This window comes from Panthera uncia, chromosome F1 (genome assembly GCF_023721935.1).
Source record: "Panthera uncia isolate 11264 chromosome F1, Puncia_PCG_1.0, whole genome shotgun sequence".
NCBI lineage: Eukaryota > Metazoa > Chordata > Mammalia > Carnivora > Felidae > Panthera > Panthera uncia.
In genome coordinates, this window is record NC_064813.1 from 12,235,431 (window position 1) to 12,252,648 (window position 17,218).

The 17,218-nt window shown below is 35.2% G+C and overlaps 1 protein-coding gene across 4 annotated transcripts in view; it reads right to left on the reverse strand.

Annotated features, from left to right (window-relative positions):
* KIFAP3 (kinesin associated protein 3) overlaps positions 1-17,218 on the reverse strand; it is a 353,458-nt gene that overhangs the window by 94,627 nt on the left and 241,613 nt on the right. For all 4 annotated transcript variants that reach the window (XM_049633903.1, XM_049633900.1, XM_049633902.1 and 1 more), the window contains 2 exons: positions 12,180-12,358; positions 649-811 (listed from right to left, as the gene is read on the reverse strand). In XM_049633903.1, the coding sequence (XP_049489860.1) occupies positions 649-811; positions 12,180-12,358 (342 nt within the window). The remainder of the gene's footprint in view (positions 1-648; positions 812-12,179; positions 12,359-17,218) is intronic.

Consider the following 17,218-nt stretch of genomic DNA (forward strand, 5'->3'; position numbering starts at 1 on the left):
TGTGCAGTATAAACACAATAAAGTATCTGTTGGGGAGTAGCAAGTACCTATGAAGACAGACATTGAACAGATCATAAAGGACTTTTTAATCCTCTTCCAAGAAGCCTTATGTGTGAGCATTAAGAGTTAATTATTCAATCCATCTTTGCTATATAGTTATCTTGCTAACAGTTAAAAGAAAACAATGTATTATTAACTAAATCTGCCAATGCAATATTTTCTAACCCATGCTATTAAAAAAATGCCCTTTTCAACTTAATGACAAAAAGGCTCCACAAATTTGTGTATTCAAAAGCAATATTTTAACAGTATGGCAGAATGTAAGAATTAAACGATACCTGCTTTTAAAAATACTATTAAACAGAAAGTAATTTTTCCTTCTTGCTTTCTTGGTAGTACTTTTATATTTTCACTTTCACATGGGCAAATGAAGTCAGAGTTAAAAGTTTCTATTCCTTCATTCTATAGCACCATGGAAATCCTGGCTCACATCATTTTTCATTCATTCTGCTTATCTTTAGTACTGAGTTCCCAATCAAAGAACATATACAGAATGATTTTTGCTCAGCAGACTTCAACACAGAGCTCAATTTTCCAGTGGTGTTGGAAATTCCAAGCAACCCCATCATTAGATTTTAAAAGACATACCTAGGAGTGCAGTGAGTTTGGGAAGCAGTCCAACTTGTACCATCTTATTCCTCAGTCCCGTGTCAAAGGATAAGTTGAGTAAAAGTCGTAGGGTGATATTCAGCAGATCTTCATGTTCACAGGGTATCATTTTTACCAGTTTTTCAACAATATCCATTTCCACCTATGTAATACAATAATACAAATGCAGTGAGGTTCAGTTGTACAATACGACAAAAAAGATTACAAATAATTATTTTTTTACCCTTAGGTAGATCTATTTTATAATTACGTGTTAATCTGTTTACTCATTTTAATCTATAAACTTTTGTAAAATCAAACTTTTGAGGAGAAAACACATATTTCTACATTATCCCATCCTTCCTTCACTTAATAGTGTCAACTGGAAGCCAAATGACACTGAGACTTTGAAAACACATTCTTGAATGCCACCTACAAAGTGCCAGGCCCTGTGCTAGATCAAACAAGATCATGTCTTAGCCTTTAAGGATTCCACAGTCTAAAAACAGAGCAGACAAATAGAACAAATAATTAAAATACAATGTAATATAGGGGTGCCTGGGTGGCTTTAGTTGCTTAAGCGTCTGACTCTTGACCTTGGCTCAGGTCATGATCTCAGGGTCGTGAGACAAGCCCCAGTCAGGCTCCGCGCTGGGCATAAAGCCTGCTTGAGATTCTCTTTCTCCCTCTCTCTCTCTGTACCTCCCCCTCTTGTAAGTACATGTGCACACGCTGTTTCTAAAGAAACAAACAAAAACAAAAACCAATGTAATAAAAATGGAATGCATGAAGTCTTCTTGAAGCAACATGGAAAGAATACCAAGCTATCTAGAAGAGTAGAAAAGACTTCAAATTAGGAATAAAGTTTTTAAAACTGTCTAATAATTTACTCTCTGGTTAAGAAAGGCAATGGAGGGGCGCCTGGGTGGCGCAGTCCGTTAAGCGTCCGACTTCAGCCAGGTCACGATCTCGCGGTCCGTGAGTTCGAGCCCCGCGTCAGGCTCTGGGCTGATGGCTCGGAGCCTGGAGCCTGTTTCCGATTCTGTGTCTCCCTCTCTCTCTGCCCCTCCCCCGTTCATGCTCTGTCTCTCTCTGTCCCAAAAAAAATAAATAAAAAACGTTGAAAAAAAAAAAAAAAAAAAAGAAAGGCAATGGAGATCCAGGTAGAAAAGCTAGTGGCTAGACACTTAGGCATAAAATAGCTTATTTGGGGCACTGCAAGTGCTTTGGTATGGACATAGTATAAAATATAAGTTGGGGAATGGCAGGAGCCTATTAAATAGATGTTGAACAAATCACAAAAAACTTTTAGTGCTAAGAAGAATGCTTTGAATGATTTTAAGTCCAGAGGGTGATGTGGTCAGACTAGTAGCATAAAGATCAATATATAAATACATACATACATACATACATACACACACATATGCATACACAGAATAGGACACAAACAAATGAGTAAGGGACATCATATAAGGATAGTCTGCAATAGGTAGAGATCGAAAGCAGGCACTTAAGAATATCTTGCAGTAGACAAGTGAGAGGTGATTGGAGTCTGAATCAAAGAAAGGACAACGAGATTGAAGAGGAAATAATTTGAGAGATGTTTAGGCGATATGGTCAAAGCATCTGAATGAGAAGTGAAGTAGAAGCACTGAAGATGACTTTCAGGTTTGTGTCCTGGTCAATGTGATGGGGGTCCCCAAGAGTACCCCAACGTTCAGTAATTTGCTGAAGGACTCACAGGACTCAGCATGCAGTCACCTTCATGACTGTCATTTGTTATTATGAAAGGAGGCAAAGCAAAATCATAAAAGGGAAAAGGCACATGGAGGCAAAGTCCAGAGGTGTAAATTTCCTAGAATCCTCTCCCCACACAGTCATCCAGGATGTGCTTCAATATTGAAATGAGGCTAAAACTCAGTGCCCAAGGTTTTTATTGGGGGCTGGTCACACAGGAACCCTATGCCAGCACAAACTAAAATTCTAGACTCCCAGAAGGAAAGCAGGTGTTTAGCAAAAACCACATTGCTTGTGCAAACAGTTTAGGCACAGTAAACAACCCTTATCAGTTAGGGAACAGTGGAAACACGCCTGAAATCCAAGTTCCCAGATGCCAGCCACGGGTCACCCCCGTGCGAAGGCCTATCTAAGGAGAGCAATCCCAAGCCCTTTTCTGCACAGTCAATAAGGAGAATGTGGGTTCATTAACTAAGATCTGTAAACTGAAAAGCGGGTATAGGACAAAGAGGACAAAAAAAAAATTTATTTTTGTCATGTTTAATTTGACCTGGTAGTCATCTGATATTTGAAAATCTTATAAAACTCAGGAGAGAAGGGGCACTTGGGTGGCTCAGTAGTTTGAGCTTCCAACTTCTGCTCAGGTCATGATCTTGCGGTTTGGGAGTTCAGACCCACGATGTCCGGCTTGCTGCCGTCAGCGGGGAGCCTGCTTAGGATCCTCTGTCCCCCTCCCTCTCTGCCGCTCTCCCACTTGCGCTCTCTCTCTCAAAAACAAATAAACCTTAAAAAAAAAAACAAAAAACAACAAACAAAACCTCAGGAGAGAAGCTGGTCTACGAGTAACAGTGGAAACTCCAGGTTGGGGTCAGCAAACTATGGCTAGTTTGCTAAACTAGCTAAAGAGCTAAAAATGGTTTTGACTTTTAGATTTTTAAATGGTTGAACATAAATCAAATGAATAATATGTCATGACACATGAAAATGTTTAGAATTCAAATTTCAGTCTCCGTAAATAAAGTTTTATTAGAGCGCACTCACACTCATTTGTTTACAGACTATGACTGCTATCATGCTACAACAGCAGAGAGGAGAAGCTGCAACAGAGACCACATGAACCAAAAATAAATACATCAAACGAGGACTAAAATATCGACTACCTGGCCATTTACAGAAGTTTGCTCACCCTCAATCTAGGTGATCATAAAACCGTTTCGAGAGAAGCCTGCTTTACAGTGAGAACTCATAGAAGACAGAACTTTTTTGGTAACATAATGCCCATATTCACTTTTCTTTTTAAATTTTTTTTTTAACATTTATTTATTTTTGAGACAGAGAGCATGAACAGGGGAGGGTCAGAGAAAGAGGGAGACACAGAATCTGAAACAAGCTCCAGGCTCTGAGCTGTCAGCACAGAGCCCGATGCGGGGCTCGAACCCATGGACCGCGAGATCATGACCTGAGCTGAAGTCGGCCGCTTAACCGACTGAGCCACCCAGGCGCCCCAATATTCACTTTTCTTAAGGTAGCAATCAGAACAAGTTGGTTATAAAAATATCTCACACCTCTGTCACAAAGCAATGGCTAAAAAGGAGAGAAACATTACATGTTTCTTCGATCATTACCGAAAGACTTATGAGTAATGTTGCTCTACTTTTCTTGTATTAGAAAACTAAAGCATTTATTTGCCTTGCCATACCTTTATTGCAATCTTTCATTGACCTCATAAAAGTCACATTGCTAACTGAGCCCTCAATATACCTTTTTCCCTCTCATTCCATGCTAAGCGGTGAACGCTGGTTTTCTTAAAAAATACTAAATTGACAAACCAACAATGATTTTTCCTTCAGACCTCTATCTTCACTCCACAGCCACACTGTAATCATATCTAGAGCTCTTCATTAAAAAGTACAAATCCATCTCCAAAGACTCTAATTTTGGTTCTCCCTTTCTCCTAGTTTAATCTTCTGAGTAGGCCAGGTAAATATTTTGTTACCTTCCTACAATTTCCATAGAGGCCAGTGAAAAAGATTTGTCAAATTTATACAGAACCATAATTCTATCACTAGCTTCACTGATTACAGTAAATAACAACTTTTTAAGCTTCATTTATTCATTTAACAAATATTTCTTAAGTCCCAGTTATGTATTGGTGAACAAGGGAGAAATGATACCTGTCTTCATGGAGCTTATATTCTAGGAGTGAAATAAAGAAATTATTATACAGTTACTTAAGATTTAAACAAAAGCCAGTACCATGAAAAAATATGAGTGGATCTGATATAATCTCAATGTGAAGAGTTATCAAAGAAGGCTTCTCTAAGGAAAAATAATCTCCTGGATGAACAGAAGTTATCTAAAGGTAACTGAAGAGGCAGAGGAAAGAGTGGCCTAGGTGGAAAAAAAAATAGCATGTGCAAAGGCCTTGGGGTGATATGGAAGATTCAGCATTCAAGGAACTCTTTAAAAACTATCCTTCTGATTACAAAGTGGAAAATGTATTGGAAGGAGGCAAGAATAGAAACAGGGAGATTAATTAAAATGCTATGGAAGTAGTCAAGTAGAGGCATAGTGATTAAGAAAAATAGGCAGAGCTATGTGTCTGGCCCTGTGCTGGACAGGGTGGGAGATATAAAAGTGAATAAAAAGTATATCCCGTCTTCTGAAAAAGAAAAAGAAAAGGCAGAACTTCAAACTTACTTTTAGGATATAAAAATCTGGACAAGATGTGGTTCCCACCCTAACTGGAAGAAAATTCCAGATATAAAATCATAACTTAAAAAAAAAACAAAAAACATTGGGGCGCCTGGGTGGTTCAGTCGGTTAAGCATCCGACCGGCTCAGGTCATGATCTCACGGTCCATGAGTTCCAGCCCCGCATCGGGCTCTGTGCTGACAGCTCAGAGCCTGGAGCCTGTTTCAGATTCTGTGTCTCCCTCTCTCTGACCCTCCCCCATTCATGCTCTGTCTCTCTCTGTCTCAAAAATAAATAAACATTTAAAAAACAAAACAAAACAAAACATCAAAGAGCTGAGGTTCCAAGGAAATCAACTGGCCTGAAATATAAGGAAGGTAGGTACCCTGAAGGAGAGAAGGGCCATGAGCGCTGGTTTATATACACAGGGTGGTTCACTGGAAAAAACCAGAGTTGCCACAGAACTGGGAGAGAAGACTGCATGGAAGATTTTAAATAAATTGTGAAGAAGCCTGACTATAGAAATGTGACGCTGCAGATGCTCAGGGTGTTTGCAACCACTCGCAAGGTCTTTTCTGGGACCTGATCGGAAGGTCACAAGAAAAACTGGGGACAGAACAGGACATGGAAGAAAACTTCCCCCTTAGTCGAGGGGGCCTCAGGGAGGGGAACGGCTGCCATTAGGGAAGAGGCATAAAATGCTGCCCAGATCTTTTCCTCCTATTTCCCCTAAAAAACAAAAGACTTAATTAAGCTTCTTGGGTAAATACGACAAAACCTGTCACATCCAAAACACAGGTAAAGACCCACAGCAGCTGGGGGAAAGAAACGGTTCTTTTCTGTTCTTTTCCGTTCCTCTGTTTCCAGAGGAAAGGTGTTGACGGGATGACTGCGGAAGCCCCACTGCTGACAAGTATAACTATGGACATGGGACCAGCCTAAGACTGCCTGAAGGCTAAATCAGAACAACAAAAAAATCTCCTCTTTCCCCCTCTCTGAACCCGGCACCATATTAGCAAAAGCCAAGTAACAAGTAATAGCAGTACATTGCTGAGAGAGTGTTAAAATGAAGTGAGAGGTCCTCTTTGAGGCACAGACACACCGGGAAAGTCTGAAGTGGAGGGTGGAACATGAACACTGAGAAAAACCCTCTGGCAACCAATACCCCGTACCAAAGACAACATAATGCTACGTGGGTATGAGCCCATAAGACGTGGAAGGTAACTCCTGACAAGAATGACTAAAGGCTTAGAAAATAAAGTCTGCCTATTTCCAGACATAAATAATATTTATCTCAATCTGTACTAATCAAAACATGGTATCTAGGTTTCAATAAAAAATTATGATACATGAAGAGCAAGAAAATATCCCACTGAAGGCAGTGAATAGAACCAGACTTAGATATGACCTGTATAATTATCAGAGAATTTAAAATCATATCAGAGAATTATTATTTAGTAATAATTTAACATGATTAATATGTTAAAGGCTCTACTGGAAAAAAATGGGTAACATGAATGAACAGAGAATTTTGAAGAAAAAGATACTAAAAGAATTAAATGGAAATGTTAAATACACACACACATACACACACAATACAGAGATGAAGAAAACCTTCATGGGCTCAAAAGCAGATGTGATATAGCTAATGACAGAATAAGTAAGCCTGGAGGTAGATTAATAGAAATCTTCCAAATTGAACTAAATGTTTTTTTAATTTTAAAAATAAAAAGAATAAAACAACAACACAGTATCAAAAGGCCATGAGACAATATCATATGGATTAACAGGTATAACTGAAATCTGGCAGAAGAGACACAGAAAGGGACAGAAGCAATACTTGAAGAGATAATGGCCAAGGATTTTCTAAAAACAAGGAAAGAATCAAACCACACATACAAGCTCAGAGAATCCCAAGTAGAATACAACACACACACACACACACACACACACACACACACACACACACACACGTGCCTAGAGAGATATATGTTCAAACTGTTGAAAAGCAAAGATAAAATCTTGGAGGCAGGTAGAAAATAAAAGACTCATTACATATAGAAGACAAAAGATAAGAATTACCTCACACTTCATGTCAAAAACTATGAAAGCCAGAAAATAATGAAGTGATATTTATAAAGTATGTCAACCTAGAATTTTCAATTCAGTGAAAATATATTCCCCAAATCAACCCAAAAGCTGGCTATCTGAAAATATCAATAATATTGACAAACCACTAACTTACAAAAAAAGAGACAGAGAAAGAGAAAAGAAACAAATCACCAATATCAGTAATGATATGAGGAATAATCACTTCACACCTTTGGACTTTAAAAACGTAAGAAGGAAAAAGTACAAAAACTTGTTTGCCCATACATTTGACAACATAGATGAAATGGATACATTCCTTGAAAGATTAAAACTACAAAGCTACCACTCAAAAAGAAATAAATAACATTGTTTTTTTAAATATTTAGATTGAAATGATACCAATTCTACACCAACCCTTCCAGAAAAATTAAAAACAGAATGCTCCCCCAACTCATTCTATAAGAACACTGTTATTCTAATAGCAAAACCAGACCAAGTCATCATAAGAAAACTATAAACTAGTATTCCCTCATAAACACATATACAAAAATCCTCAACAATATATACCTAATCAAATCTAACAATATATAAAAAGATAATATATCGTGACCAAGTGGTGTTTCTCCTCGGAATGCAAGACTGGCTCTATCTAAAGTCAATTAACACAATTCACTGTATCAACAGTCTAAAGAAGAAAAACCATGTGATCATCTCAACTGATGTAGAAAAGACACTGAACAAAATCCAACATCCATTCCTGATAAAGTCTCAGCAAACCAGAAATAGAATAGAACTTAAGTAAACTGATACAGTATCTACAAAAAAACCTACTTAATATCATATTTAATAGTAAAAGAATTGCTTTCTGCCTAAGATCAGTAAAAAGAAAGGGGTATCCACTTACAGCATTCCTTTTTAACATCATACTAGAGGACCTAACCAGTACAATAAGAGAAAGAAAGAAAGAAAGAAAGAAAGAAAGAAAGAAAGAAAGAAAGAAAGAAAGAGAAACAAAGGACATGCAGATTAGAATTAAAGAAATAAAAATTTGTTTATAGATAACATAATTGTCTACTTAGCAAATCTCCAAGAATCTACAAAGAGCCATTATAATTAAAAAGCTGAACTCAGCAAGGTCATAGGACACGAGGAAAATTTACAAAAGTCAAATGTAACTTCTGTATGCTATCTGTCAATAACAGGAAACCATTTATTTTTTTAAAAACTACTATAGCTGGGTGCCTGTGTGGCTCAGTCATTGAGTTGTCTGACTCTTGATTTCAGCTCGGGTCATGATCCTGGGATCATGGGATTGAGCCCTATGTCAGGCTCCACACTCAGCATAAAGCCTACTTAAGATTCTCTCTCTCCCTCTGCCCCTGTCTCCCGCTTATGCTCTCTCTCCCTAAAATAAAAAACAAAACAAAAAAACCCCTATTATTTCCAATGCCAAAACACTTAGGTATAAATCTAACAAAATATGTGCAAAATATATGTGCTAAAAGCCATAAAATGATGGAAGAGATCAAGAAGTTTCTAAATAAATGGAGAGCTATACCATACTCATGGAGGAAAATCCACTATGGTTAATATATTGAATCCTGCCGATAGAGTTAATGCAATCCCAGTCAAGATTCCAGGATTTTTTATTTTTATTTTTTTAAGAAATAGACTAGTTGATTCTAAATGTATATAGAAAGGTAAACAATATGAAATAGCCAGAATAATTTGAAAGAGAATAATAACATTTGAGGGCTTATACTATCTGATTTTAAGACTTACTATAAAGCTACAGTAATAAAGACAAAGATATATCAGTGAAAGCACAGACAGGTAGATAAATTAAATACGAGAGAGTACAAAAATAAAACCACACATAGATAGCCAATTGATTTTCAACAGAAGTACAAAAGCAATTGCAAAGACAATTATGTGGAGAAAGGACAGGTTTTTCAACAAATGGGGCTGGAACAACTGGACATCTATATTCAAACATGTATCTTGATCCATACCTTGTACCACATATAAAATTAACTAAAAATGGATATCCTAAACTAAAACAAAAATAACACAAATCTTACAAAATTTCTCAGAGAAAATGGGGAAAACTTTTTGGGATCTTGAGTTAAGCAAATATTTCTTAGGTACAACACCAAAATGCAATCTATTAAAAACACTTTTTGATATACTGGACTTCATAACAAAACCTTCTGCTTTATGAAAAGACAAGTCATAGAAAAGGAGAAAATACTTACAAAACATAATAACTGTTAAAAGACCTATTCAAAATTTAAAAATATTTTAAAAAACCTCTCAAACTTAGTAAGAAAATAAGAAATCTAAGGAAAATATACCCTTTCTCTTGTTCCTATTAAAATCATATTCTAATATTTCTTATTCCCTTTTTGTTGTATTTATTTAGTAAATAGGCCAAGTCAATTTAAATCATTAATTGAAAGACTTTTTTAAGTAAATTAAATTTCCTTTAAAATATATTAACCCTAAAAAGGTCAGTATTAGTTCACATCAACAGTAAAATGAACACTTTATTTAGACAAATAATACATCCTCAAAAATAGAGCAACAATTCCTCCTCTCCACCCCTTTTAAATAAAATTGCCACAGGCTTCATCTGTTACTAATTAAATCAAGTTAATATATTTCTTTTGAAATAAGAACATTACACAATGGTTGTTATAGCAAACCTAATAAAGTAATGAGAGTTTTAAAAAATTAATTTGCATTTCCATTGCAAAGAATGGAATGTGAAGCATGTACCATGTGGTCCAATCAGATGGTTAAACACTAGACATAGCCTTCTAATCATGTGTTTTTGATTGATAAAAGCCCAATCCCACAAGCTAAATTTAATAATTATCTCAACATGCAATGCCCTTTCAAATCTATGTCTATAAAATGGAATTTATAATTAATTAGTACTTTTACTAAATGTTTTATATAAAGTGACAGTTTATTAACAATCTATCAGCAAATTTATTTCAGCCAATTCTTTTCCAGTGTTCCTAGAGGCCAACATTTAAAAGTTGCTGATACTTAATCTTTGCCAAAAATATCTTTTTAAAAAACATAAAGATTTTTTGTTTTGTTTTGCCCTGGGAGCAGAGAGAAAGAGTAGGAAGCCAAATACCCAGAGGCGTTTCTTTGAGCAAATTCCTTAACCTCTCTGATTTTCTGCTAATTTATCTGCAAAATTAGCTAGATCTAGACATAGATGTAAGGTCTAGTCGAGCTCTGAAAATCCTGATTCTACCAATGCCTTTAAATAAAATGTACTTCTTCCACAGTGAAAGATGAAATGCATGTCATCTATGGTAAAAATCTGGCTAATTGCATCATTTTTATGACCTTGGATAAATGACCTTTTCTGAACCTCAGTTTTTCCTCCTCAATAAAAAGTGAGATTTGATGAGACAATTTATATGGTATCTTCCAAATCTATGACCTTACCAGAAAATTATTTTTAATAATAATTTTGAGATCACTTTTGATAGAATGAACACATAAGAAGTTTATTTCCTAAATACAAATCTAACCAAAATGTAGTAGATACGTGCTGATGGCAAATTAATTTGAATTTTGCAAACGTACTAAAGGTGAACTTAATCTAAACACAAAAATGGAAGAATTATTTCAACTTGTAGCAAGAGAAAGCAATTATTTACCTACACTCTACTCAAGAGTATATATATCACCATCTCATCATATTCTTCTTTAAAATAATATCAATGAAAACAAAAAACATATTTTTTATTAATCTAAGTAAATTCACTCTTAATATCAGGCATACAGTGATCATCAATAATTATATACTAATGATGAAAATGACAGATACTAAATATCTGTGGTTAAAATAAAATTTCATGTATTTCAAGTATCAGAATTCAAGGCACTTATTAAATCTGATGTATCAGTCTCAGGTTTTCAAAGAGCATGCTGTGCCATTCAATAAGCATAAGGTACTTCCTAAAGAAGTACTTTTTAACTTCAAAAGAAGGAAAAAACAGGCAGAAATACTATATATTTAGACTATCTGAAAGAGAATCTACTTATACCAATAATACACAGTCATATAATGACTTGTATTGGCATATACTTCTAAAATGGTCCTCAATACAGTTAAGGCCAATGATCTAATGACTCCACATCTAGGAATCTATCCTAAGAAATTAATCAGAAATATAGACAATGATGCATGTACAAATGTGTCCACTCAAGTGTTTTTTAAAATAGCTATAATTATGAACAACTTAAATATCTGAAAACAAGTTCTGGTTAATGTAATATCTATACAGTGTAACACTGTGCTTACAAAGCTTTTTTAATGATGTGGGAAAAAAGCAGATAATTTCTACTCTACCTTTACATTATTTCTGAATTGTGTATACTTTTCAGAAGGGGAAATACTATATAATCAACTTGAATTTCTGAAAGATCACCCATCAACACAATATAAGATGGCAAGTAGAAGCCTACTCTAACATTCAACAAGAAAGGAAGAGGGTGTAAATAAAGATGGCATGAACTAATACGACAGCACTGAGAATAAAAAGGAGGTACAGCTTCAAGAGACACTTAAGTAGAATCAACAAGTTGTGGCCACCACCTGGGATGGTAGGTGAAAAAGGAAAGACTGGGCTAGATTGCAATTCCGCACACCATTCTCAGAAATGCGGGAGAAAAAAATAATTTAAAGGAAAATAACAAACCAGATGCTTCTGAAGGACAATGCTAAGTTTAAATTACTTTCTACGTATTATGTTTAATATGGAAAGACTCACCCTATACACTATATTAGGAACCATTTTTTATTCCGATAGTTTCAATTTAGTGTAGTATGAACTAATAAGGAATATACTTCCTAATGAAGCCATTTAAGACAGTTCCTGCCATTGTAAAATTTTCATTCAGAATAATCTCAGTGTTTATTTCTTATCAAAATATTTCTAACTTGAAAATGGTGAACATGGACTATTTAAATGTAAGTTACCATATCATTTTTATTCTCCATAAAAATGCTGAGTTTCTTCAAGAATGACACAACTAGAATAAGTAGCTCAAAATTGTCCCGATCAAGAGCCTTCACCAGCATGTGAACTATGTTCTTGTTCCTCATCTTCAGTTCTGTACGTGTATCCTCAGCAAGATTCAGAAGCAGATAAAGAGCAACTAAAAGAGTAAAACAGGTGAGTGTAAAATGACTGGCATACTGAATCAACAATTTAATAAATCATTTCTACTCAGCATAGTAACAGATGTAGTTCTAAGAAGATTATATTTACAAATTGTTAATTTATTATTAGTTGGCTCATTAGAAAACATTTGTTATTACTGAGAAATACATATGTTATAAAAATTAAAACTATATACATACACACACACACAAAATCATTTTCTTATGATCCTGAGAAGGGCACTAACCAAAACAAGATAATGATTCCTACCTTCTCGGAGCTTAGAGCTTAATTGTAAGCAAATGGCATTAAAGGTATATGTTAATAAATAATAAGACAGGTAGATGGAAAAATAATTTTATACATGTAGAAAACAAGGTAAAACTTCAACAACTAGGAGCTGCTACGTTAAAAAGAACTATAATCCAAGAACGAACTGATGGTTACCAGAGGGGAGGGGGAGACAGGTAAAATAGGTGATGGGGATTAAGGAGTGCACCTGTGATGAGCACAGGGTGATGTATGGAAATACTGTGTGGATAGTGTCACTATATTGCACACCTGAAACTAATATAAAAGTGTATGCTCATTAATAATAACAGAAAGAACTATAATCCAAAACATCTAATAGAGCTAGAGCTAAGTGTGAGGATACTAAAATCTATTTTTCATACTCAAACTGATTTTCTGATCGTTACTATAGATAATGGTCATATTAAATTCAGTAACACAGTTGTGACACTAGACAAAGTTAAGGCACTGTTTACTAATTCTAAGTAAAATTTCTTTTAGATACTGTAATAAAAATGTTTAGGTTCTCCTAAGAAACTCCTATGATTCATCCCTTTTGACAGTGAGAATTTGTAACACACAATATTTTCCATTTTGCCTTGACTGACAGGAAGCTTCAGAGTTAAGACTTGAAAGGTTTGTCAGAATTTTTAGGCTATTACGATCAACATAGTACTATGGCCTTGGTTCACTCATTACTTTACAGCATTTCATGTGTTCTTATAAACCATCTCTATATCTTTACGAAAATAAGAAATATATGCAATAGTTGTAAATATGTAATTTATTTAACAAATACTGGAGATGTAAAGGGAATTCATACTAATTAAGGCTACTGTATAGCAGGCACTGTACTAGTTGATATATAAACAGCAAACCATTTTATCTCTAAGAAAATTTTGTGGGAAAAGAAGTATTATAAATTTTACAGACAGGCAGTCCCAGGTTCAGAGAAGTTAAATAACTTACCTTAGCCACACAGTAAGAAAGTGATAGAGCTAAATTAAAATTCAAGCCTATCTGAATCCAAAGCTCACGTATTTACACTACGGCATCATGCTGACTCTCCATGCAAGGTACTATTAAAACGTTTTAAAGTTGTGTTGAAATCTAAAGTATCTTTCAGATGGATCTGGGAGGGAGGGGAGTGTCCCCAGGACCTAGTCCTGTTCTAGGGACCTTGGACTTTTTGCGTCCCATATGTTGGCTGCACACAAGCATTGCCCAATTGGCACAGTATCTTTGGAGCAGCAAAGGAAGCACGGGAGCCCTGGATGGGGTTCTGTGGCAGCCATGCTCAACTTTAAGATAAGCTGACTGGGTTGTTTTCATTAGGAAGTTTCTACAGGATCATTCTGACCCTGTTTTCCATGATGTCTTTCCATGGAAAGACAGAAGGTATTCCCTGTAAACATTGTGGGATGTGTGTGACTATCTTTGATGTATTTTAGTTCTGTTCTCCTAATATTCATGACAACAAACCAAGAAATACACTTAAAAAACTGGAACTTAAAAAATTTGTATTGTATACTCTCTGATTTAAACAGTGTTTTAGCACTCAATGAATCGATTTCTCTAAAAAAAAATTTTTTTAATGAAATTGTGTTGAAAAAGCAAATAGTAGAATTCTGCTTGCAACCAAAAGAGATATAATGGGTTAAATAGTGTTCTTCCAAAATTCATGTCCCATAGAACATCAGAATTTGACCCTATTTGGAAATGGGTCTTTGCAGAAGTAATTAGTTAAGATGAGGTCATATTGGGTCAGGGTGGACCTTGAATCCAACGACTTATGTCCTTGTAAGAATGGTAGAGGACACGGCTACAATGGGAGGGCAGCCATGTGAAGATGGGGGCACAGAATGGAGCGATGCAGCCATAAGCCAAGAAACACCAAGGATTATGGGAAGCTACCAAAAGCTAGGAAGAGCCAAAGAAGGATTCTTCTATGGAGCCTTCAGGGAGAACACGGTCCTGCTAACACCTTGATTTTGGCTTTCTAACCTGCAGAAACTATGACAGCATAAATTTCTGTTGTTTTATTAAATGAGCCAGTTTGTGATACTTTGTTTTGGCAGCTCTAGGAAATTAGTATGACAGAATAACCGGCACCAGATTTAAACCCTTACCTGAAACAGTAACAACCACAACCACCACCAGATTAAAATATACAAAATAAAGGTTTTCACAGCAATGAACATCAGGTAATGAAGGACAGTGACCCAACAGATAAGAAATAAATGAGATGGCTCTATGATTGCCCCAGAATACTGCCTTGAGAGTCTCTAAGACATGACACAGAGAGGGAAAATCCTGGCCAAACCCAAAAGACACCCAGGGTTGAAGAGATGGAACCAAGAGACCAGGGAAGCCAAAGTGGCTAGAGTTCACAGAAAAGAGTACCAGAGAGGAGAAAGCTGTACACACAGAGAATTCTGGAGTTCTGTGGAGAACTACCTTGTGTTCTAACTAGCCACGTGAGTTAGGAATCTGAGGCTGGAAGCCAAACAAAGTAACAGAATTGGAAGACAAAGTACATGGTGAACAGGCAAGGCTGGAAATAATGCTTGTTTCTCCCAGCCATAGTAGAAACTTCATAATTCATGTGGCATTAGGTAAAGTACTCAGAAGGGTTTTGCCCTGAAAGTAGGAAATCATAATCTTTAGACTAAATGCTGCTATATCCATGCTACCAAATCATAATAGAAACATCCAAAAGAATCAAACTGCTTCCAAGTAATTTAACTATGTCCCAGCAGAAAGTTCAAAAATATTTATAGGAATAAAAAAATATCCAACACCAAACAATGTAAATTTCATACTCTCAGGAATTCAATCAAAAATTAAAAGCCATTTACAAAAGCAGGAAAATAAAACCTGTAAGGAGAAGAAAACTCAGCTAACTGAAACTGTCCTGGAATTGACACCAAGGTTAGAATATTCAGATAGAAACATTAACAGACAACCATTTTCAAGATGTTCTGAAACTTAGGTAGAGACATGGAGGCTATAAAAAAGATTCAAATCAACTTCTAGCAATGGGCACTCTAATGACTGAGATCATATACTAAGTGGGATAGTAATTTAGAGATTAGAAAAGATTAATAAAATTGAAGACATAGCCACAGAAACTTTCCAAATTTAAAAAAGGAAAAAAAAACACAGCAAAAATGTAAAGATTATCAGTGAATTATGTAGAAAGTATAAAGTGGCCTAACAGGGGGTCTGGGTAGCTCAGTCAGTTAAGAATCTGACTCTTGATTTCGGCTCAGGTCATGATCTCATGGTTCATGACATCAAGTGCCACACTGGGCTCTGCGTTGACAGTGTCGAGCCTGTTTGGGATTCCCTCTCTCCCTCTCTGTGCACCTACCCTGCTCAGGCACGCTGTAAGTAAATAAATAAAAAAATAAACAAAAAAATAATAAAGTGGCCTAATGTACCTGTAATTGAAGTCCCAGAAGAAATAATTTTCCAATATGATAATTTTGGAAATAATTATCCAATAATTAGCCAATAATTTTCCAAATATGATAAAATTATACACCCACAGTTCCAATATGGGCAATGAACCTAAGAACAAGAAACATGAAGAAAACTACACCAAGGCACATCATAATCAAACTGGTCAAAACAAATGATAAAGAGACAATCTGAAAGCAGCTAGAGAAAAAGAAACTCTATATGCAGACCAAAAAAGAAAAAAAGATGACAGAAGAGTTACCAGTAAAAACAATGCAAACAAGTCAATGGTAGAACGACATCTTTACTAAACAAAAAGAAAAGTCACCCTTAAATTCTAAACAAGTAAAAATATTTCAGAAAAGGAAAAAAATGAATTTTAAACACAAAAATTAAAATAATTCATCATCATCAAATCTGTCTTACAAGAAATATTAAAGGAAATCTTTCAGGAAGAAAGAGAAACACCAGACAGGCATATGAATCTACTCAAAAAAACAAAATCAATGGAAATGGTAACTTTATTTTGTGAATATTTAAATATCTTTAAAACAAAATCATTTATATGTAACTGTATAATAATGTATTGTAGGGTTTGTAATATATAAATATAACCAATGTTAATTATAATAGCATAAAGTTGAGATGGGAAGAAACAGGAGTAATGGTTCTCATACCACAGATGAAGTGGTGCAATATTATCTGAAGGCAGAATTAACTTCTGATAGGTTAAATATGTATACTTGGAGGCAGACAACTTATGAGTAATTAAAGATATATAATATAAATATATTTAAATATTTAACATATTTAAATATTTATATATTTAATAAACCTTAAAGCAACCAACAAAAGAGTTATAGCTAAGCCAACAACGGAGATAAAACAGAGTTAAAAAAACTCCTTCAACCATAAGAATGCAGACAAGGAGGACAAAGAGGGAAAAATATAAAAAATAAATAAATAAAAGCAAGACTAGACTATGTACTGTGTATAAAAAACACAGTTTAGTATAAAGATATAAATATCTTAAAAGGATGGACAAATATACAGCATGCTAACACTAGTCAGAACAGAGCTGGAGTGTCTGTATTAGTACAAG